Raw genomic sequence first — 24,859 nt, forward strand, 5'->3', positions numbered from 1 at the left:
AGCAATCGGTTTCCTCAAACAATCTGAGGTGCCTTAACTTATTGGGTTTTACAGTACTGTTTGAGTTCTCTTCATTTATTGGGTTTTACAGTGATCAAATTGCTTTATTTTCCTCAAATGGATTAAGTTCACAGTACTCATTAGGATTAGTTTTTGAACTTAAATGGTTTGTTGTAATCTGTTTCCTCAAATGATTTGCGTTACCTTAACTTATTGAGTTTTACAGTGTGTAAAGCTACCCAATCAATCCAACACACACCCAGTCACCAACAAATACATCTAAATAATAAAATAAACTAAATAAACAAATTGTTGTGCTTGCATTTAGTTTAGGGCTGGGCGATATGGCAAAAATGCAATCTCAATAGTTATTTTCCATATTGAACTATAACGATATATGTTTCGAAATCAATTTATGTAAGTAGAACTAACCAATCTGCTTTCCATTTTGTATGGAATACACATGTTTCAGTAATGGCAGACTAAGTACCTCAGACAAACACAGCGCATCCAAACATTGCAGCGCTTTTTACTGTTCTCCATAAACTTGCATCAGAGCGGTAGCAATAGTTTCTCTGTTTGTCATCCTCTGAAAAAACAGTCGCCTAGTTACGAGAGACGCTATGGTCACTTCAGGAATAACAACACACGCGAAAATGAGTGCTGTGAAGCAGCAGTGAGGAGATTTTTAGTGAAAAAGGATGTAAGGATGTCGCCAGAGTGGCTTTTTGGTTTCTTTTCTTGTGCATTCCAGCCACTAGCTCCCCATGTGAAAGATTTTTAGCATGTGGGTAATGTAGTCATCCAACTTCACAATTTGTAATGTTGCAGTATGTATTTGAATATATGGTTCCTTTACTTGAAAGCTCAGATTTGATTATCATAATTTGTTTTGTTTACAGAGTTTGAGGTTTGCTGTATCATTATTGTTCACATCTTACAGATGTTGATCTAGTTGCACACACTTTGTAACATTTTATTTATCAAGTTTAAGAGGCTATTTGACACTTATGTTATTTAATTATAAAGACATCAGATATTTTATTTAAATATTTTTGTTTTTGACTTAAAACTATTTGTTAATGTTGGTAAAGTAAGGTGGTTTGAATAAAAAAAAATCGTAATATTCCTAAATAGATTGTTAAAAAAATATTTAAAAGTTATCAATATCGAATGATATGAACCATGATATTGTGATAATTATTTTTTGCAATATCACCCAGCCCTAATATGTATATACTAGGGTCTGCTTGTTTTGACACATTATTTAAAATATGTGGCTAAGAAATAGCTAATTATAATTATAGGCAAATCATATTAGTTAGGGCAAGTTAATTTTTTCTTATGGGCCATTAAAAAATCTTTAGTGTTTAGCCCTATATACATCTGAAATGTCATTCTTCATGGTCCTAAAAATGTCTTAAGTCCCAAATTTGACTTTGAAACCAGCAAAAACCCTGTTTCTGCACATACTGTACATTAGATTAATCTGTACCAAAGCTGCAACTAACTAACAAAAAATGTAAGAATGCACTCCAATAATTATTATGCCAAATTTAATATGTTGGGGGAAATAGTCAACACACGTTTAAAAAACAAGAAAAACCAAGAGAAACATAAAAATATCAAATTTAGTTGAAATATTGTAGTTTATAATATAGTATAGTATGTAGTTTACTTATTTTTTTTTACTTGTTTAAATTTAAATACATTATCTTTCTATTCCTAAAGATGTTTGTTAACCAATCTCTTGGATATAATGGATATAACTGTTTAATAATATGGTTTTGTTTAAATGCACCAAAAAATATTGGCTGTATTCACTGAGAAATTATACAAATTTCAAATTTTCAATAAATAATATATAAAGAAAAGCTTTTAGATTAGTATTAAAATCTTTGCTTTATTTTATTGCATTTTTGATCACTTGTATTAATATGTAGTTTAGCCAGTGATAGATGCAATATTTTCAGGTCTGAATAATTAGTATTGGAAAAATAAAAATGAAATTTAAAATACATGATATGGGTCAAGTACATATTGATGTTCAAACCAAATAAAATGTATAATTATTTTATATGAATGAAAAGCATACTAAATGCAAGTAATACTTACAAAAACGTGTTCAATGTGTCCAAATATGGGTGAAATAATATAATATGGGTCAGTTGGCATTTCTGTGTGGAGTTTGCATGTTCTCCCCATGTTCACATGGGTTTCCTCTGGGTGCTTTGGTTTCCCCCACAGCCCAGAGACATGCGCTATAGATGAATTGAGTAAGCTAAATTGGCCGTAGTGTATGTGAGTGAATAATAGTGTATGGGTGTTTCCCAGTGATAGGTTGCAGCTGGAACAAATGCTGGATAAGTTGGCGGTTCATTCCGCTGTGGCGACCCCTGATTAATAAAGGGACTAAGCCGAAAAGATAATGAATGAATGAGTGAATGAATGAATGAATAAATGAGTAATATAATAATTTTATTAAAACAGATATATTCACATATATTGTGTTTACAGTGATTTTGTTGCTGTAGAAGACACTGAAGCCAAAGCTGAGGTTACGGAGTCGAGCGTGGCAGAATTACTGGAGGAAGTTGTAAAAGATGTTGCAGAGACTGGACCTCAGCAAACAGAAGAAGAAAAGGGCAAACAGGAAGAGGATTCTAGTGTTGCCCAGGAAAAAGAAGAAAAAGAAGGCATTTCCGACACCCCAAAATCAGAGACCATTTTTAGCAGTACCTCGGTGGAAGTTCAGATCATAAGAAAGCCAGAAGAGAATGTGGAGGAAGTGCAGGTGACACTGGATGAGTATGTGTCATTCTTTTATTCAGTTTTTCCAGCTGTGGTTTTGGAAAACACGGTCAGATAATGTCTGGACACCACAATTAAAGCAATAGTTTACCCAAAAATAAAGATCATCTCATCATTTACTCTGCCTCATGTGGTTTTAAACATTTACACGTCCTTTATTCTATTGAACACAAAAGAAGATATGTTGAAGATTGCTGGTTGCTGGTACTTATAGACTTCCATAGTAGGAACAAAATAAATAAATAAATTCTATACAATTCAATGGGTGCCAGCAACCAGCATTCTTCAAAATCTTTTTTTTTGTATTCAACAAAAGAGAGATACTCAAACAGGTTTTAAACAAGTTTAAAGTTTGAGTAAATGATGACATAATTTTTTTTGGTGACCTATTCTTTTAGCTGATAATTAGATCAAATTAATGGATACACTGGAGTATCTTCAAACCTCTTTAGTCTGAGCCCTTTATACCGTAATGATATATTCTTTACATCATAAAAACTTTTTTTTTTTTATTGTTTTACTACACAGAGTTATTTAAGATTTGGAAGCCAGAGTTTGTTTTCAAAATGTGTATTAATTAATTTACATCCCTTATACACGACTATATTTTATATATATATATATATATATATATATATATATATATATATATATATATATATATATATATATATATATATATATATTTAATATTTCAGTCCTTTTGTGCCAGTGCCACCTAAAAAACATCAAATAGATCTATTTAGATATTTAATTAGGAAAATTTTGTATTACAATTTTTATTTTATTAAAAATGTAAATTTTACACTTCTAACTGTGCAGTGTAATTTTGTTATATTAATTTCTATTAATTTAATTAAAAAAAATTTACTTTTAGTATTAAAATGCTGTAGAACCTATTAAATTATATATAATAAATATGAATCAATTAAAACTTCTATAGAACATAAAAAATAGATTAATCACTCACCAGCCATTATTATTAGGTACACCTTACTTGTTGGACGCCCTTTTGGCTTCAGAACTTAATCCTTTGTGTCATATATTCAACAAGGTACTAGAAATATTGCTTAGAGATTTTGGTCCATATTGACATGATAGCATCACGCAGTTGCTGCAGATTTTTCAGCTGCACATCCAAATCTCCCTTTCCACCACATGCCAAAGGTGCTCTATTGGATTGAGATCTGGTGACTGTGGAGGCCTTTTGAGTACAGTGAACTCAATGTTATGTTCAAGAAACCAGTCTGAGATGATTCAAGCTTTTTTCCGACCATTCTCTGTAAACTCTAGAGATGGTTGTGAATGAAAATCCCAGTAGATCAGCAGTTTCTGAAATATTTAGACCAGCCAGTGTAGCACCAACAACCATGCCACGTTGAAAGTCACCTAAATCACCTTTCTTCCACATTCTGATGCTTTGTTTGAACTGCAGCAATCATCTTGACCATGTCTACATGCCTAAATGCATTGATTGGCCGATTAGAAATTTGTTAACGAGCAGTTGTGAAAGCAGTTGTAAAGTGGCCGGCGAGTGTAAATATAGAACCTTGTGTGAGTAAAGTTATTTATTATCCTCTCTTATATGAACAAGGCAATCATAGCTATATTCTGAGAACTGATCTAAAAGAGCTAAAAAATCATGACAAAACCTCTTTCGACCTAGTTAGTCTTGCTGAATGAATCATTATCTGGATGTGATTTGTGCATGTTGTACGTAAATAATACAGTTTTAGCTCGTCATATTAGACTACTCATGACTGCATGTCATAGTGAAAAAAATATGCATGACAGTTCCTCTTTATGTTGTAGGAGTGCAGATCTGTATCTGGGAGCTGAGGAGATTGAAATGGGAGCCAGCAATAACAAGCCATCCAAACCACTGCTAGAGCTCACAAGTACTACAGGTTTTATTTATGTCAGAAATATAGTGCTAATATAGCTGTTAGGGAAACTTATTAGAGACAATCAAACCAATAATAAAATCTGAAAACTGTCCTCTTTTCTTTTAGTTCCTGGTGTCGAGACCAGATGTAGCTTAGCACCAGCTGTGGACATACTGGCCTACAGTGAGCGAGAATGGAAGGGGAGCACGGATAAAAGTGCTCGCATACGAAAGGTGATCGAACTTTGTCTTTTTTTCAGAAATTTTATGCTTTTCATAGTATATAAATATGATCATTGTTTTAAATAAATGTACGTTGGTTTGGTGTTTGCAACAAAACACCAATCCAAAACCGAAGAACAAATGCAGATGGAAAATAACTGTTTCCAGCTTGTCCCAGTCATCAACTATTCACTTTTTTCCTTTGTCCCATGGTGCATTGTGTGGATTATGGGAGTGACTTTCATTAAACTGTAGATAATCAGTGAATTTGAAAATAACAGTCTGGGTTCAGTGAGGTGGCGTTGTGCTCCTTATAGTTCATGCATGAAGTAATAAAGAGCCCCTTTTGTGCATTAAAAAGAGTCATATTTTGCTTCTGGGGGTCTCCAACAACAACCTAATATACATGCAAGGTCAAAAAACACTTTTATTGTCTTAAAATATGCATTTATTTTTACCTAATTATTCCAAAGACTTCCATATTCCAGAGTTTGCATGTTCTCCCCGTGTTTGCCTGGGTTTCCTCAAGGGTGTTCCGGTTTCCCCCACAGTCTTCCCCCAAAGACATGTGCTATAGGTGAAATGGATTAAGCTAAATTGTTTATAGTGTATGTGAATGGGTGTTTCCCAGTGATGGGTTGCAGCTGAAAGGGCATTCCCTGTGTACAACATATGCTGGATAAATTGGCGGTTCATTCAGCTGTGGTGACCCCTGATTAATAATGGGCTAAGGCGAAAAGAAAACGAATGAATGAATAAGTACTCATTCTGTGCTGGAAAATCTGACTTGTGGCTGTTAATGGAAGTACCTGTAAATGGGGCGTTTGGAGGAGATATTTACACAAGAGTAAATGTAAACTCTACAAACATTAAACTTACCTCTGGTTTACACGGAAAGTGTTACTTTAACTCTGCTAAAATAAAATTACAAATTTAAAAGTTATACCATTACTAAAACTGTAAATAAAGATGTATAAGGAAATCTGGTTACAAAATAAAAACTAAACTACACAAAACCATTAATGAAACAAACTAAAACTAAACTAAAATCGATGGCATGTTTAAAAACAATATTACAATTAAAAAAAGTTTTAAAAAATTAAAACTGTAATAACTTTGCTTCGATACAAAAAGAAAATAACATAATAACCAAACAAATTAAACGGTAAATATTTTTCCGTGTTTTGTGTATATGCTAAAAAAATGTGTTTGTTCATACAGTAGTCAACATTTGAAGTAGATCATAAAAGTATTTCAAAATTGGTATAAGACAGTTTAAGGATGACTTTCGTTTTGAAGGTTTTGATCCCCATCAAATGTTGACTACTGTAATCTTTGCTGTGTAAATGAAGAAAGTAAGTAGATCAAGCAATTATATCCCCTTTAAAGGGCACCTATGGTGAAAAATCTACTTTTCAAGCTGTTTGCACAGACGTGTGTAGATGTAGTGTATAGACTGTCATATTGGGGTGATATAAACACACCCAGTCCTTTTTTTTTCAAATTTAACAACATAAAAACGGTGGACCAATTGGAGCGGTTTTCAGATCGACCGCAACTTGACGTAGGAGTGCGGTCCCCTCGCCCACCTAATTGATTGACAGCTGTGCGTATTAACATGTCCCGGTAGTCACGTGTATAATCATATCAACAAGACCAGATGAGCGCAAAGCAACCGGGAATAAAAGGTCTGTTCAGTTCTCTAGGATCATCAATCATCATCAAACGTGATCATGAGTGAGTTTTACAAGTTTAAAATGTTTTAAAACGGAGCATGTGTGTAATGAATTACAGCAATTTAGCTTAGCTTTACTTCATCAGCACAGCCGCGTGTCAGAACAATTATAAAGACGCTTCAATCCTGCTTTGTGGTCGTTAGGTTTATTTTTTTTCATTAACATAACAGATATTCATACAGCAGTGAGGATTAACCTGTATCCTGTCACATATGCGTGCAAACAAGGCAAAGCTAAACGCGCTCTCTCTCTCTTTCTCTCTCTCTCTCTCTCTCTCTCTCTCTCTCTCTCTCCCTCTGTGTGTGGGGGTGTCTGCGCTATGTGTGTGCGCGTGAACTTTGTAATGACATTGTGTGTGACTCATGGTTGCAACTCACAAAAATGCATCAAATACTGATTGGTAAAGTTCTTACTGTAGTATTTCTCACAAACGCGACGTGAGATCTGCCTCCTGAGGCAGCTGAAGGAATGTTGCTGACAGGCACGTGGGAACAGTGGGCGGGGAGGACTAGCCTTAAAGGCCCAGTACAAAAAAACAGCAACCAAGTTTTACCGGCCCTAATACAGACACTTCAGACAGCTATAACAAATACTCTGATGGTTGTTTTGAGCTGAAACTTTACAGACACATTCTGGGACACAAAAGACTTATCTTAAATCTGGTAAAAGGGGTAACCTATGTGCCCTTTAAGGATGCATGTAAATGCTGACCTGCTTGACTGTGTTTGTTTCAGGGCTACAGTGAGATGTCTCATAGCTTCAGTGGTCTGAGGAGAGTCAGAGGCGATAACTACTGTGCCCTGCGTGCTACACTGTACCAGGTGCTGGCAACCAGCACAAACATGCCCACCTGGATGCAGGATGAAGGTTTTCTATTGGTAAGGAGACCAGAGTATTCTTATAGAGCTCAGTTGATGTAATTGAATTTTATATTAGGGCATCTTTGGGAATAGGGCCTGCTATGATGTAGAAGACCTTCTTAAGTATTATTTTCTTTTCATTATTATTATTATTATTATTATTATTATTATTTTTTTTATTATTATTATTATTATTGTTGTTGTTGTTGTTGTTATTAGTGGTGGTTGTGGTAAAAGTAATCTGTGCTACATGGCTAGAGAAAGCAGAGATAATTGCTGTAGTAAGACTTTAATACATGTAATTATCTGAGATTCCATTGGTGGGAAAATGCATTATCTATGAGACATTAGCTAATAATTAAAGGAACTACACAGCACTTTTAAACTCATTTTAAACTGGCCTAGAGTTTTAACAGTTGTACCAGTTACTTGAATTACAGTTATTAGTTATTACAGTTATTTGAATCCATTCAGACAATCTCTGGGTCTGGCAGGAGCATGTTTAGCTTAGCATAAATCATTGAATCATATTAGACCATTAGTATCTCATTCAAAAATTTCAAAAAAGATTTTCACAAGTTTTCCCATTTGAAGCTTGACCCTTCTTTAGGTAAATCTTGTACTAAGACCGACAGAACATGAAAATTTGCTATTTTCTAGGTTGTTATGGCTAGAAACCATACTCCCATTGTAGCATAATAATTAAGGAACTTTGCTGCCAAATATAAGTTTTTGCTGTTTGCTGTTCTAAAATGAGCCTTTTTGCAAAAAAAAAAAAAAAAAAAAAGGAGTGTTCCTTTAAAAAGAGAGATTTTGTTGTAGCAGAGAAACATCTTAATTTACCACTGATTTAAGAAAATACAGTGCTGGGTGAATATCTGCAAATTCACCCCCCTCCATAAGTAAGTTTTTGTTCATTCCAGATTACATTTCCTTTCTAGCTCAAATTCACAGCTGCTAATTATTTTTTCAGTTGCCAGAGAGTATTGAAACTCGGGAGCATTTGATTGGTGGATGGGTGTTTCCCCCGGAATGCAAGTTGGGAAGTGAGGAGAATTCTGTGGAGAAACTGAAATATTATTTGGATCTTCTAAAAACTCAGGTAAAGCACTTTTTTCTTGTTTTTACTTATTAAATGCTTAAAAAAATGTATGTGTTTGACACCAATCTTTAAATTTTTATGCTTTGCCACTAGTTTACCCACTAGTTTTAGCTGTTTGTTATCAAGAACTAATTGTTTAAAATATTAATTTTGGGCATCAATATTATGTTTGTCTGCATTTTAATAATTGTGTAGGTTGTTTTATTTTGATATTTTTATATCATTTTACCCTAGACATGCTCAATAATGTTCATATCTGGTGACTGGGCTGGCCAATCCTGGAGCACCTTGAATACTTTGCTTTCAGGAACTTTGATGTGGAGGCTGAAGTATGAGAAGGAGTGCAATTCTGTTTAAGAATTTGCCCTCTCCTGTGGTTTGTACTGTAATGGGCAGCACAAATGTTTTGATACCTCAGGCTGTTGATGTGGCCATCCACTCTGCAGATCTCATGCACGCCCTCATACTGAATGTAACCCCAAACCATGATTTTTCCTTCACCTAACTTGACTGATCTGTGAGAATCTTGTGTCCATGCGAGTTCCGATAGGTCTTCAGCAGTATTTGTGATGATTGAGATGCAGTTCAACAGATGATCGTGTATGATTATATGCTGAATGACTTTATTTAATTTTATTATTTCACCCATATTTTGCCATTCAGTTTTTGATATATTTTTAAAGCATTGAAGATGAAGTGCAAGTAAATAGGTAATTAAGTAAATAAATAAATAAAATAAATAAGGGATGTAGTACATCCAGGCGGTTGTTATCTTTATCAATTATGAAAGTCAATTTCTGAAATCACTTTAGACAAGTAAGAATAAGTAAATGAATACACTGGAACGTACAATGTAAGGGTGTATTTTTAGGTTGTACTGTACATAACTTCACAACAACACGCCCCTCACTTATTAGAGGATTAGTAGACTGTTAGATTAGGGTTAGTCAATAAATAAATCAATAAAAAAGTCATACTTTCAGAACTTTTATTGACAGTAGGACGTCTGCTAGGAGTTCATCAAAATAAAGTGATTTTAAGGAGAAAGTCTAGCAATGACTTGTATTTGAAATGTAGTTCCAAAGTTACTTAAAGTTAATAGAATGTGCAAAGGATGTGAAATATGACCGTTTTACCCACTATTATACGGGTCTTTATATAGTGCTTAAGTAGACAAATGTCTTTTTGTCGAGCCCAGTTGTAAGGGCAACAAATAATAACTTATAATCTGTTCAACTGCATCCCAATCATCACAAATACTGCAAAAGACCTATTGGAACCTGCATAGACCCAAGATTCTGATAGAAATCAGTCAAGTTTGGTGAAGGAAAAATCATGGTTTGGGGTTACATTCAGTATTGGGGGTGAAAGACCTGCAGAGTGGTTGGCAACATCAACGGCCTAAGGTATCAAGACTTTTGTGCTGCCCATTACATTACAAACCACAGGAGAGGGCAAATTATTTTGCAGGATAGCGCTCCTCATACTTTAGCCTCCACATCAAAGTTCCTGAGAGCAAATAAGGCCAAGGTGCTCCAGGATTGGCCAGACCAGTCCCCAGATATATGAATATTATGTGAGCATATCTGGGGAAAGTGAGACCTTACTGTCCTAATTAAATAATTAAGAATCAAGGCATGATCATATTTTATTTTGGTAAAAAAAAGTGTAATCTAGAGGCCTTTGCCTTTCATATAAGCCACTAAAACTATCCTAAAACTTGGATAGGTAAGACTTTTGTCAGGTAGTGTACATAATCCCCCACCAAACTAAGTTAATTACAGTTTTGACAGAATTATGTGTGGTATTGAAAATAAAAGTATCATCATCATTTCTTTGTTCTCATGTATTTGTGTCTTTTATGTTTTGCTTATTCAGTGGAGAGCAGCAGTGGCCTGTGAGAGCCCAGAGAAGAAGCAGAATCTTTGTGAATGTGTGTTTCAAGGTGGAGATGAGGAATATGGTCTCCTGGAAGCACTCAAGTTCCTGATGCTGGCCAAAGCTATTGAGCTTCATCGTAAAATGGTGACAGATCAAGAAGTGCCTGTGTTCTGCTGGCTTCTCTTTGCCCGCGACACATCAGAAAACCCACAATCCCTCCTGGTCAATCACCTGAGCCAGATCGGCTTCAGTGGAGGAGTAGAACAGGTATGACAACACTGGCAAACGTAATGCAGCGTCTACAGCTTATAATAACAATCATTTTTTCGGCTGCACATGTTCACATAGAATGAGCACAGTTGTCATTAATGTTGCAGGATAGTGTGACATTGTACAACTGTGAAGACTTGTTAAAAAACAAGTTTGTTTGATTGGTGGCAGCAAGCTGTGTCTCGTTCCAGAAGGAGTGTGTCTCAATCCTTGTGAGTCACTTTCCAGAAAGATATTTCTTTTCTATTTTAGAAAATAATTTTTAAACAATAACTAATAAATACACTCACTGGCCACTTTATTAGGTACACCTGTTCAACTACTCGTTAATACAAATTTCTAAAGAGCCAATCATATGACAGAAACTCAATGCAGTTCAAATCAAGCATCAGAATGGTGAAGAAAGGGGATTTAAGTGACTTTGAACGTGACATGGTTGTTGGTGCCAGACGAGCTGGTCTGAGTATTTCAAAAACTGCTGATCTACTGCGATTTTCACACACAAACATCTCTAGCGTTTACACAGAATGTTCCGGAAAAGAGAAAATATCCAGTGAGCGGCAGTTCTGTGGGTGCAAATGCCTTGTTGATGCCAGGTCAGAGGAGAATGGCCAGACTGGTTTGAGATAATGGAAAGGCATCTGTATATGAATGTCTGAAGAAACCCTGTCCTGCAGTATTTCTCTGAAAGTGGATGGAACATTTTGAAATGGTATCAATCCACATGTCCACCAAAGCATTTTTACGCTGCTAAAAATATCTACTTTTCTAAAAATGTACAACAGAGAGCGGTCCTGTAGCACACCGTGTAATGAATATTCAAAAATATCCACAGTGCTGATTTCTGTCTGTATAGTATTTGTCCTGCTCTTTCCCCACTGTGATTGGACAGCTAGCGCATGACTTTTGTTATTCCGATTGGGCTATGTCTGGTTACAAGTGAATTTCTTGGGTTCAAGTAATCCAGGGGTGTCCAAACTCAGTCCTGGAGATCCTGTGTCCTGCATAGTTTACCTCTAACATCCTTCCACAAACATCTCCCTGGAAGTTTCTAGTATACCGAGAAAGAGCTTGATTAGCTGGTTCAGGTGTGTTTAATTGGGGTTGGAACTAAAATATGCAAGACACCTGCCCTCCAAGACAAAGTTTGGACACCCTTGAAGTAAATAAGGCTATTGTTTGTCCTCAGACCACATTATTAGTGGCACTAATTTTGCATGACTTGCAATGCCTGTCCACAAAGGAAGTGATTCCTTTTGTGAACCAATACTGATTTAGCAAATCATTACTCTCTTTCTTTCTTGATCTAAACCACAGGTATCAAATTTAGTTCCTGGAGGGCCACAGCTCTGCACAGTTTAGCTTTACGACTGATTAAACACACCTGATCAAACTAATTGAGTTCTTCAGGCTTGTTTGAAGCCTACAGGTAAGTGTGATGAAGCAGGGTTGGAACTAAACTGTTCAGAGCTGCGGCCCTCCAGGAACTGGATTTGACACCTGTGATCTAAAACATGGGTAACGTTTGCAAAGTGAGAGAAGTGTTTTAGGAAACATGGCTTGTCTTGGGTCCTTATCCAGATTGTTTTGGGCTTGTACTCAACCCTCACCAACTGTCGTTTATCCTCAGTTGTGGTGAAAACCTGCATAGCTGTAAGGGAGTCAGAAAGGTGGGTGAGTGTATCTCTTGTATGATTTAAATCCTCTTTGAACACAAGAGAAAAGAAATGCCCAGTATGTATGTATTATTTTTTTGCTGGGCATTTACCTGGTAACAAAACAGCCAGCTATTTGTATGCTAAATCATTTAAATAGAGCCTACCTGTACCTTTTTGGTTTACCAGTCTTGAAACGTGTTGATATAAACAGGAAAGCAAATCATCATTGCAGTTTAGAGTATGAGTAAATGTGTCTTGTCCCCCACCCTTTTTGCTCGCTCTAAATCTGGTATGGTCGTCGTTGTCCTTTGTGTCACTTGATTCAGCAACCCTGGACCATCCTTTTTCTCCACATAAGTGACAAGTATCTGGATCAATCAGAGATAATCTTTGTCCTCTACTGCACCCTCGTCCAACAGCCTCTGTTGCTCACTCCTTGTAAACTTTTATACAGGGTCACAGCACCCTTATTAAGTCTTTTCACTCGATGGCCATCTTTGAAATGCTTTTTGAGCAGTGTACTCTGGCATTCTGTTTGAATGAGGAAACATCAATTCATTCATTTTGTTTTAACTGCTTTTCTGGGACAGGGAAAAGCAGTCAGCAGTCTTAAGAAAGAGAACCCCAGACTTCCCTCTTCCCAGACACTTCCTCCAGCTGCTCCAGGGGGATCCTGAGGTGTTCACTGGCCAGCCGAGAGACATAGTCCTGCATGTCCTAGGTTTTCCCCGAGGCCTCCTCCACTGGAACATGCCTGGAAAACCTCCTTAGATAGTCATATCTACTCTGAGGCTCTACTCCGAGCTCCTACCGTGTGACAGAGCTCCTCACCCTATTTATAAGGGTATGCCCTGCCACCCTACGACGGAAACTCATTTGGGCCACTTGTATCCAAAATCTTGTTCTTTTGGTCATGACCCAAAGCTCATGACCATAGGTGAGAGTAGGGACGTAGATTCTCCGTAATGCAAACCAAACTCCTACTCCGTTTATACAGGGACGAGACAGCCCTTAACAGAGAGCCTCTGACCCCATACTCCCACTCCCAGAGCACCTTCCACTCCCAGAGTATGGGTAATACTCTGGGAGTATGACCCATACTCTCTGAGCACCTAACTACAGATACACAGACTCTAGATCATCAGCGGATCACTCATAAACAGACCAGCTGATCTTTGTGGCTTTAAAATGCTCCAGCGTCCCTGTCTCTGTAGTTACACTCAGTAAACAGTGGTGAGTTTGGTGAACTGATGACCTTCACGGCCAATTACAGTGATTTCTGTTGAGCACGTGAACACAGTGGCAAATCAGTGCTGTTTAAGAATGTGCTCATTAGCGCTCAAATGTTAGCGGTAAATGGACGATTTAAAAATTTCAGTACTGATTGGTATTGAATTCCAGTATGGTGACAACACTACTCCTAAGAAACTCCCAAGTTCCCCACTACCCTGTATTTGTGAGAGGTTTGTCCTTAATTGCCAGATCAGAAAATTAATTAAAAATAATTTTCCAAATCAAAACATAGCAAGCTATCAAATTTACCCTTTTAAACAAACTGGAGTTTCAAAATCAGTCTCAACATTTTCAACTTGCTAACTTTGATTCATTGAAATACCGATGGATTTAGCCCTTGAGTGTCAGCCCCTTTTTGGTTTTAGGGGCCATTTTCATGACAATGCTTTCAGCCAAAATTTGGAAGCTTTTTATACATATTGCTTGTTCATTTATTCATTTATTTGGGACTGAAGACATACATTTAAAAACAGGTTTCAAAGTTGATGCTTTTCAAAACGCTGTCATTGTTGTGTCTGTGTATACATTCGAAAATGAAAGTCTTGGAAAAGGATGATGTGACGCGCATGCATAGTAAATTGTTTTTAGGGTCTATGGATTAAAGTCAATTACAAACAAGCATTTACAATACAAACAAACTCATTTTTTTCTAATGCATCATCAGCAAAGTGTGGGTTTACTTCATCTTATTTCCGAAAGTAGATAAGCATCTTACACACATGGCAAATTATTCATCGATACAAGCACTGAGCTGCCGCCAACACATTGTCATTTCCCTGTTTATTAACACGGTGAGTGCAAAATACTGGCCTGACATACATAGTAGTGTTTTTTACTTTTTTCATGGATATGTGTAAACATGGATTATTTTGAAAATATTGTCGTGTAGACGTAAAACTCTTTCAGAAGTCAAGGGAACTGAAATGGAATATTGAGTAGGCAGTGGGGCTTCCATTTGTGTCTCATTCCCTCATTGCAAACTAATGAAGCCATCTGAAACTGAAATCAACAGAGTACCACTACCACTGAGGTCAGACTTTGATTGAAGATTAACAAAACGTTTTTTCACTGGATTTACTTGTATGGATTAATTGTTCACCTAATGTGCGCTAGCAATGTAACATTGTAAATGGGGATTTCACACAGACTTTAAAGGTGCAGTAGGTGATCTGCCAAAATGCTATCCGTTTAGCATAATATCTTTGAAAACAGTCACTCCCCTGCCGTCCAAAGCCACGTCTTCTGAAATCCTGAACTCGCACATTAAAGATGACAGTGTACCATTCACTAGATCGTGTCATTCACCAGTTAGAAAACTTTAGAGTTCTTTATAATACTACAATTCTTAATGAAAAACTGCATTATATCTAACACGTTTTCAATTGAGTAGCAAGCAAAACTTGTCATTATGTGCAATATTTCATGCATGCAAGGATCGGTGGTCTTACACTCTCACCTGTTTTGTCCTAAAGTGACTATTATTCAATTCAGTTCAATTCATGTTTATTTATATAGCGCATTTTACAATGTAGATTGTTAAAGCAGCTTAACATAGTTCTAGTAAAGTCCAGATTTCAGAGTTAAAGTTTAGTTTAGCTTAGTTCAGCGTGGTTTAAATTTCACTGCTGAAAGTTCAAACACTGAAGAGCAACTCCACCGAAACATAGCTCCACAAGTCCCGATCCGAGCAAGCCAGTGGTGACAATGGCGAGGGAAAAAAAACTTCAATTGACAAAGTTAAGGGAAAAAAACCTAGAGAGAAACCAGGCTTTGTTGGGCATGACTCTTATTTTTCTGGCCAAACTTTCTGTGTGGAGCTGCAGTCTAGCTCCAGTCTCAGACATTATCAGGAAGGCAATTCCAGATTTTAGGAGCCATAAATGAGAAGGCTCAACCTCCTTTAGTAGACTTTGCTATTCTAGGTACTACCAGAAGCCCTGAGTTTTGAGATCTTAAAGAATGGGTTGGATTGTTGCGAGACAGAAGGTTGCGAGACTATTCGGCGGCCGACAGCATGCAGAAATTACACTTATTACTAAGTCACACTTGCATGCTATTTCAGACCGATTATTTAAAGTAGCATGGTAAACAATACAGGGAGCGCGTCACAGGTTGTCATTGTTCAAAAATGAACCAACGCGAATATAAAACCAACTTGACCTCGATAAAACAGGCTAGGCGGAATAGCGCTATTTACTTGTTTGCAATTCATACTTTTGTTGTTAAACTAAATAAGAATCATCAATGCAGAAAAAAGCTACCTTATTGAACTGAAAATAGTCACATCTTTCATCAGAAGATTTCAGTGGCTGAACAACACTTCTGTGCATATAATCCATTCGTAAAACAACAAAATCAACATAAGCTTTGCGTGACTAAAGTAGTTTTAAAACATAACATTACGTCTCTAAAAGAAATACTTCAGCCATGGTGTTGTCCTTCCAGCATGCAAACACAGCATGACAATTTTTAATTGGATGAACATTTTTTAGTCTTATACCTTACCCAGAATATAAAAATACACATAAATACATTTAGATCATTTACTTTAACCATTATTATTGGAATGTGAAGAGACTTTTAACAACAAAAAGTTTCTGAGCACAATCACCTTTAGCTTTCTTATGATTTTTACATTTGAAAACCGGTTCAAATGAATGTATTTTTACTTTGTGTGTTGTAGGTAGAGATGTTTCTGCTGGGCTATGCCTTAAACTACACCATTCAAGCCTTCCGTCTGTACATGACCGACACAGAAGAGTTTGTGACGCATTACCCAGATGACCATAAGCACGAGTGGCCATGTGTGTGTATCGTCACAGAGGACGATCGCCATTACAATGTTCCCGTCAGGAGGACTGTTCAACACCAGCACAGAGATGATTTCACAATGACCTAACGACAGACACTTCAGAGAACAAACCTGATCTACAAAGTGGCATGATGTTTTGTTTTCTGATTTGATCTGTTGGTCATACAGTGAATGAAAACACGAAGGGAATTTACAGCAATCTACCAAGATCAAATTGCATGCATAAGTGCTCAGGTTTTTTCCCCTCTAAATGAATCACAGAATGAACATCTGTCTGCCAGGAAACGCTGTGATGATTAACACTGGTTAAAAAAAAAAAACCTTACTGCCTTTTTACTGTAGCTATGGTCTTTTTTCCCCCACTGTTGGAAATGTCTTTAAAGAATACTAAAGAGTTTACAACAATAATTTTAGAGAATTTTAATTCAAAAGAATGTATTGTGGGTATAGTAAGGGAAATGAGATAATGGTATACTTACTGTAAGTCAATTAGTTAAATTTCCTATTATTTCAATCTATAAAATGTCTACAAAAAAGTCACTGGCGTGGATTGTGCAAAATAGGCTCATTCTGAAAGCGTAGCTCTATATACAAAGATCGCGAATTATGTAACCAGAATTACGTATGGCTGCATTTCTTCTTTCAAACAAACGCTATGAGGCAGTATGACGCCGTTCCTTTTCGCTCTTACCAGCTGATCTGCTTACCTCCGTATGGATGGCTTTTCCGCTGTACTATTTTATCCAGTTAACTCGCCATGTACGTCGGGGGACTTAAGACCCAGAGAAAAGTTGACCACGTCGACGGGGTTCAAGTCTGGGGTTTGAGATCTGAAAAAGTGTACACAGCGGCCTCTGTTGGATTTATGTGAGAACAGCAGGAGGGAAGGGCACTCGTGAGAGAAATTTGAGATCTGAAAAAGCGTAAACAGCGGCCTCTGGTGGATTTACGGTAGAACAACAGGAGTAAAGGGCACTCCCTAGAGAAATTTGAGATCTGAAAAAAAAGTACACAGCGGCCTCTGGTGGATTTACGTGAGAACAGCAGGAGTGAAGGGCACTCGCAAGAGAAATTTGAGATCTGAAAAAGCGTACACAGCTGCCTCTGGTGGATTTCTGTGAGAACAGCAGGTGCGAATGGCACTCGCGAGAGAAATTTGAGATCTGAAGAAGCGTACACAGCGGCCTCTGGTGGATTTACGTGAGAACAGCAGGAGTGAAGTGCACTCGCGAGAGAAATTTGAGGTCTGAAAAAGCACACACAGGAATCCTCTGGTGGATTCGCGAAAACAAAAAACTGCAAGAAAACGCAGCTCCTGGGATGTATTTGGCGCTCTCCAGAAATGTATATAGCGGTATGTTATCAGAATGAGCCTGGGTTGGGATTGTGGCATTTTCAAAATAGAGACTGTCAGACATCCTTATTCATTTTTCTTAAACTTTTTAATCATACGTGGACAAACTGCAACAAATTTCTTATACTGGTTTTGATTGACACTGCCATGTAGGGGTGTGTGATATTGTCTATCATAAGATCATAATTATTGCTTTAACAATGTATGACAGTATCGAGTAAATCACTCATTTTCCAAAAGCATTTACTTAAAGCCAATTAGCGTGCCACCCTAATTCAAGTTCTGAAAATCTGAAACCCATACTGGAATATTTTTGCTTTGTTTTTAAAAGATATCATCTAAAGCTGCTCCTGGAGGGCCGCAGCTCTGCACAATTTAGTTCCAACTCTAATTAAACACACCTGATCAAACTAATTAAGCCCTTCAGGCTTGTTTGAAGCCTACATGTAAGTGTGTTGGAGCAGGGTTGGAACTAAACTGTGCAGGGTAGCGGTCCTCCAGGACTGAGTTTGGGCAACCCTGATCTAAAGTAATATCGCAAGCAAGATTGCCATTTGACAAATATCAGACTGCAAGTCTAAGGGGCCGATCACACCGAACACGTTTTTTTTGCGTTGAGAGGCGCCTTTTTTAAATGATTTACTAGTGGCCGCGAGCGTTTAGTGCACTGCTTTACAGCCTGCACGCCTCGCATTTTTGCCGTTGTGCAATATGCACTTGCAGTTGAAAAAAGTGAACTCTGAGCGGAAAAAGCACGTTGAGTCAGTCGCGTCTTTATCATTCTCCCATCAAATTAAAGCAGAACTGGGGTTTCTGTTATGGTGACTGCAGTGTTTGTGTTGTCAAGACAACTACAGAGACTTTTGAAGATGGAGGAGAGACTTGTGGTTGCTGTTTGAGTTATCCGGAGCTGTATGATTCACAAATCTTGAATATCACAATATTATTAAATATTATAATTAATTATAATATCAACAGCAACACCCTCGCACAATACCGAGATGATTCAGTCATTGCCCAGTGACAAAAAGCAAAAAAGGCAGTGTGGTGCCCCTCACGTTTTTAGAACGGAAAAGTGCATTCAGTGTGATCGGCCCCTAACTGTGATATATTGAGTTTGTACAACAGTTCAAAAAAATGTTAATACTTAGTTACATTTTAGACAGGGTGGTTGTTTTGTGAGAGAAAACAAGTGTTTTGTTCATGAATGAAATCAGTATTCTAGCTAATTATTAAATAAGTCAGTGATCACAACATCCATTCGCAATATTGTATGCAATCAGCCATTTTGAACAAATCACTTGAATTAATAATTCACACATTAAAACAGAGACTCTCTGACCCTACTGCCAGTTATTATGTCAGATTTATTTATGACAGGTCTAAACCAGCACACATTTAGTCTTTAACCCTTGTGTCGTGTTCACATCCCACCCCTTACTTTAGTGTTCCTGGTCAAAATTGACATGTCTGTTTTAACTGCTCTTATATTGGCACACACACAAAAAAAAATCTTACATCACCAACATTTTATTCAACATTCTTTAGCTGTGAACAATGTCTCAAAGTAGTGTTTAACATAAATTTATAGAATTACATGTAGATAACTGCAGTGACAATACAAATAGGCGCTGAAAATGTATTACAAAATGAACAATAGATGACAGAAATCAAAATACTTTGTTTCGTTACTAATAGACAGCTCACTAAAATAACTATCAGAGGGTCTGACCAAAGAAATTGACCTTTTAAGCCATCTGAATGATTTATCAACCAGCAAAGAGCAAACAAAACAGTATACTTTCTTGAGTATTGAGTGCTCGAATTTTCATTCAGTCCTTCAATTGCACTATATTAGTGTACTGATATAGGGAATAGTGACTGAGGGTATAGATGGTGAGCATGGGCAAAGAATTAGCACTCGTTATACTTTGGTCATTTTTGAGCAAGATGGTAACTGTCTATTCCAATAAAATAATTGATGCTAAGATAAGCTAAAAGTTCTCCTGTTAGACCCTGAACGAAGATTGGCAGAAAGAAAGAAACACACAGATGGGTTCATATAACAGACACCTGTCTAGTCTGTATCACAAAATATGATACATTGTTTTATCAAGAGTTGATTCACGTTAGAGGATCCAACACTCATGGCAATTCATAACTTATTGATTTAGTGGCTAATCTGTATCAATTCGTACGATCTCATCATACAATTTAGTACAATTTGCTTATTCCCAATGTCGGTTGGGGTTAGGGTGCCACGCCTCCTTTTAAAAATCATACATTTTCATACGACTGAACTCAAAGTTTTTATACCCCTTTATTTCCTATGGCGGTCACTTTTGACCGGGAACATCACAGGTGTAACAAGGTTGATTAAAACACTCCAAATTCAATAAAAGAGATGATCATCACTTTTATATATTCAGGTGTGGAGGACATCATAAGGCCATGAGTTAATCAGATGTAAAACGCAATATGTATGAGAGTTTTAAGTTGTAAATTGGTCACATTTGACCCAAACACCACAGGAAGGTTAATGGGTTGAAAGTAATACATACATTTACAGAGTATGTAATACATATGTACACAGTAATTAACTATTAGAATAACAATTAATAACTAGTAGAAGTTGATCAAAAATATATTTACTTCTAAAACATTAATGGGAGGTGTTGAATAGTTTTAGGACAACTTTGATGAAAGGTTTTGATCTAATTCAAATGTTGAGACACACAATGTTTGTCAATAATGCACACCCCTACATCTGTGAATATTGTTTTGCTCAGTTCACACCAAATGCAGAGCACCGCTTCACTTGCTCTAGTTTACTCGCAGGATGTTTTTCACCACACAAATTCACCACTGGAGTTCAATTATTTGAATTTGCGTTATCGTCAAGATTGAGGTGAATTTCGTGTGTTTGTTACAGTGGCTGAGAGAGCTTTACGAGCTGAAATTTAAGAAAACAAGTGCAATAAAAAAAAAAAAAAACACCAGCAAATTGAGAAAAGATCTGCATTAGTTTTCCAGCACATGTGCTGCAAATAGTTTGTGTGATTGGTATGGACCCGGCTGCAATTTTACAAAAACATGCTGCATTCTCACAACGCAAACGTTTTATGAAAACGGCTGCAATCTCACAACAAGAACGATTTACGAAAACACACTTTTTTTTCACAACGCTACGCGCTGCATTTTCTCAACGCAAACATTTAAGAGAACACGCTGCACTTTCTCACAACGCAAATATTTGATGAAAACACGCAGCATTTTTTCACAACACTAACATTTTACGAAAACCCTCTGCATTCTCACAATGCACATATATTTCACAAAAACACGCTGCTTTTTCTTACAACATGTTTCAAGGAGACCCTAAAATGTGACGGACCTGGCTATTTAGGTTATGGATTAAGGCTAATAAATACTAAAGACATGGAAATCAAGATATTACAATAAAAAAATAAATAAAAAAAATAAAAAAAAACTCACCTTTCAAAGATCACTTACAACTTCACTGAGAAAATGCAGCGTATTTTTTAAATGTTTGTGTTGTGTGAAAATGCAACGCGTTTTATAAAAATGTTTGCATGTTGCGATGATTTGCAGCATGTGTGCTGTCAGAAGGATGAAGATCTTTTCTCAACTTGCTGGTGGTTTTTGTAATTGTATAATTTTTAAATACAGCATGTTAAGCTCTCTCAGCCACCGTAGAACATGGCAAATGAGGCATGCATTCTGCGTCATTTATACTACGCTATGGTAATTCATACATGTTTATGCGTTTGCATTGACTTTGTGTAACTTGCACAAACACAAATTCTGCATTTGGAGTGAACCAAGTATTAATATTAAAATTTGAGCAGTTAAAGTCAGTATGACTTATGTTGATACCATGTTATGTTTACATGTTCTTAACAGACACTGAAAGCTACAATAATGTGCATAAATCTCATTAACAGGCAGCTGGTGGTACACAAGGATGCCAAGAAGACTTCTTAATATTTAGCTCATTGTGAAGTTAATCAACTACTTGCACTTTTTGTTGTTGTTGTTGTTGTTGTTTTTTGTTTCCTGCTCATCAGTTTTGTAATTATGAATGACAAATTACTCAGAGTATCTTTCATGCCAAACATACAAGAAAAAAGTATTGGTCATGTTAAAAAAAAAAGATTTTTCAAGAACTGGAAGACATCGTTTGAGGAAATATGAATAAAATATTATATGATTCGTTTGAGTCTCTAACTTTAATATGCACGATACATAAGAAATGGAATAGGGAACAGCTTTAGCCCAACACTTGTTTAATAAACACATTAATCCATTCATAATGTGCTTAGTTTACTTGCGGCTGCATATACAAGCACCACTTTCCTCAAGTAAAACAGAACATACAGTAGTTTTGATAGTTCTATTTAGTAAGTTGACAAAAGATGTTGAAAAATCAAGTACATAGCTGAAATATGGAATATAATAAGTTCTATGTATGAAATACTGGATCAGCTGATTATCAGAAATGATTCACGCTTTCACTAAGCTCAAATAAATAGTCCATGGTGTGTCTATATAGTGTAAGAGTGATTGTCAAACCTAAAGAACTCCATAGTGCTCTTTACAAAATGTACAAAATCAGAATAATGTGCAGTAAATACAAAAATAAATCAATTGAAATATACAACTTGAAGGGATAGTTCACCCAAAAATGGTCATTATTTACACTCTATAGTTCCAAACATGTTTGACATGTTCCTTTTCTGTTGTAAGAGATTTTTTGTAGGAAAAAATACTATGTAAGTGAATGGTTACAGGTTTTCAGCATTCTACAAAATATCTCCTTTTGTGATCAACAGAAAAAAAAAAAGTTCTACAACTTTGGAACTCCTTGAGGGAGAGTTTTTTTTTCCCATTTTGTTTGATGAACAATGCCTTTAAATCTAGTATGTGCCCCAAGTGAGTAAAAGAAATCCCTCTTAAGCAAGTTATAATTCACTCAAGGTGTAAATATTTATTGTGCGTCTCAAGGCAAGAGGAAAACACGTCTCTCAGCCAAAGTTCAGCAGGTAACAGTTGTGTCACTAAAACAGATTTCAAGTCCATTTTAATGTATTCGTTCTCCAAAAAAAAAAAAGATTTATATTCAGATGCGAGTGTCAGAACTTTGGAAGACGTCTGTGTGTAAATATGCAAAAAGTGCAGGAGTGCGTACTGTATGTTGTAGACATGCAAATCTGCTCCTGCTTCCTCATACAAGCAGCAGCAGTCAATCTGACAGTTCCAGAGATTGTAGAAACCAAGATATTAATAGAACAAAATAAAGTAGTTGTCAACAAAAATCCATGAATTGCTGCAAATGTCCACCTCTTCTTCAGCATATCCAAATGAATCACTAATCTGATCTTTCAGTTTCCTCATCCCCAACCTCAGCAATGACATCCAGCTCTGCTCTGGAAGCGACATCAGTGATCGGCGTTGAATTGTTCTCGACAACCACTTCTGCTTCTGGGGTTTTCCTCTGAAAACAGAAGTTAAGAAATATGGATATTGCAGAGTAGATACTGAATATGCAATCTTTTAAAAGTCTAGGAGTAATTTGATGGCCAATACTCTTGATCTGCACTATTGCATTCACATTTAGCTACCACCATTTCAAGAGAACTGTATGGAAATGACAGGACAAAGCAATATTGATACAATCCACCTTTAAGCCACTGGAACTCATAACAAAAATGATGTTTACTATAGTTACAGGCACTATTGTAATATGTTTTTAATAATATAAAAGGTACTGGTAGTTTGCTACTACCACAATTTGCGATGATAAAATACTAAACCAAAAAGGAAGTTAGTTACAGTGGGTTATGGGTACTGTAGGCCCACATGGCATCTGCACACACAGAAATCTGCAGATTTCTAGCCTGTCATAGAGTCTATATATTTACTTTTGTAAATGTGTAAATTTATATTAATTGAGTTTTTAAAAATTAATTTTAGTAATATTATTAACTGATATGATATGTTCATATTATTTTTTTACAATACACTTTGTAAAGTAATATTTTCAGTCTTTTAGTGGATAACTTATATGAGAAACTTGCTTTAAATATTTTTAATAAGTGGTTGTAATTGGATTTGCATTGTAAACATTAAATAAAAGTTAAACAATTTAGCCTTCCAAATTCACCTGTACCGCATGTCTTTGGACTTTGGGGGGAACCGGAGCACCCGGAGGAAACCCACGCGAACACAGGGAGAACAAGCAAGCTCCACACAGAAACGCCAACTGACCCAGCCCAAGGCTCGAACCAGTGACCTTCTAGCTGTGAGGCGATAGCACCACCTACTGCGCCACTGTTGCTGTAACTTATTGATCTGCAATTGGTGAATGTAGCTTGTGTGGGCGCTACTTGATAAAAAATAGTTCGCTACTGAAAAGCTATTTGATTTAGAAAGTAGCGACGCTACCGCCACACTCCTGAGAAATATAGTTAAGCTAGTAGCACTACTGCCCATCACTGTGCGAGTGAAAAGTGTAAATTAACTACTTGACGATTGGTCTCGCGAGTCCATCATGTTTGTAGAGAGGCTAGGTGTTTGGATAATTATGCATTCAGATGTTCAACGACCTGAGGACATTTCTCTTCATGAAAGACTGGGGGAGATTATCCTGCTGCTGCTTATCCAATAAGGCAAGAATTTAAACATGAAGGAAATGTGAATGATGTGTGAATGATTGACTTATTACACACTCAAAAGTATATACTTATCCTACGCCATAAAAGTATGTACATTTTTGTGAAGGAAAAATACGCGAGTTGGGACGCAGCATTTGTTTCTCCCATGACTAGTCTGATCACTCCTCACCTGTTTTCGATAAACATAGCAGGCAGCAATTGCAACCATTGTAGATTCCCCCACAAATCCTGCTAATAAAGACCCCACGCCAAGTGTAGCACCATGAATCCTGCACAAAAT

General features: G+C 36.6%; 2 protein-coding genes across 4 annotated transcripts in view; one reads left to right on the forward strand and one right to left on the reverse strand.

The window, feature by feature from the left end:
* LOC130218513 (fibrous sheath CABYR-binding protein) overlaps nucleotides 1-22,086 on the forward strand; it is a 42,584-nt gene extending 20,498 nt beyond the window's left edge. For 2 of the 3 annotated variants that reach the window (XM_056450715.1, XM_056450716.1), the window contains exons 5-11: nucleotides 2,518-2,808; nucleotides 4,624-4,709; nucleotides 4,824-4,930; nucleotides 7,389-7,532; nucleotides 8,488-8,616; nucleotides 10,495-10,764; nucleotides 16,402-22,085. In XM_056450715.1, coding sequence (XP_056306690.1) covers nucleotides 2,518-2,808; nucleotides 4,624-4,709; nucleotides 4,824-4,930; nucleotides 7,389-7,532; nucleotides 8,488-8,616; nucleotides 10,495-10,764; nucleotides 16,402-16,617 — 1,243 coding nt within the window. In that variant the 3' untranslated portion in view covers nucleotides 16,618-22,085. Of the gene's footprint in view, nucleotides 1-2,517; nucleotides 2,809-4,623; nucleotides 4,710-4,823; nucleotides 4,931-7,388; nucleotides 7,533-8,487; nucleotides 8,617-10,494; nucleotides 10,765-16,401 lie in introns of all 3 variants that reach the window. The other variant, XM_056450717.1, reaches the window with a different exon arrangement.
* Nucleotides 22,087-22,866: 780 nt separating this feature from the next.
* ankha (ANKH inorganic pyrophosphate transport regulator a) overlaps nucleotides 22,867-24,859 on the reverse strand; it is a 31,582-nt gene continuing 29,589 nt past the window's right edge. Inside the window, exons 11-12 of the mRNA XM_056450718.1 lie at nucleotides 24,749-24,848; nucleotides 22,867-23,399 (exon numbers count right to left, since the gene is read on the reverse strand). Coding sequence (XP_056306693.1) covers nucleotides 23,274-23,399; nucleotides 24,749-24,848 — 226 coding nt within the window. The 3' untranslated portion in view covers nucleotides 22,867-23,273. The remainder of the gene's footprint in view (nucleotides 23,400-24,748; nucleotides 24,849-24,859) is intronic.

Source organism: Danio aesculapii, chromosome 24, assembly GCF_903798145.1.
Source record: "Danio aesculapii chromosome 24, fDanAes4.1, whole genome shotgun sequence".
In the NCBI taxonomy this organism is placed as follows: Eukaryota; Metazoa; Chordata; class Actinopteri; order Cypriniformes; family Danionidae; genus Danio; species Danio aesculapii.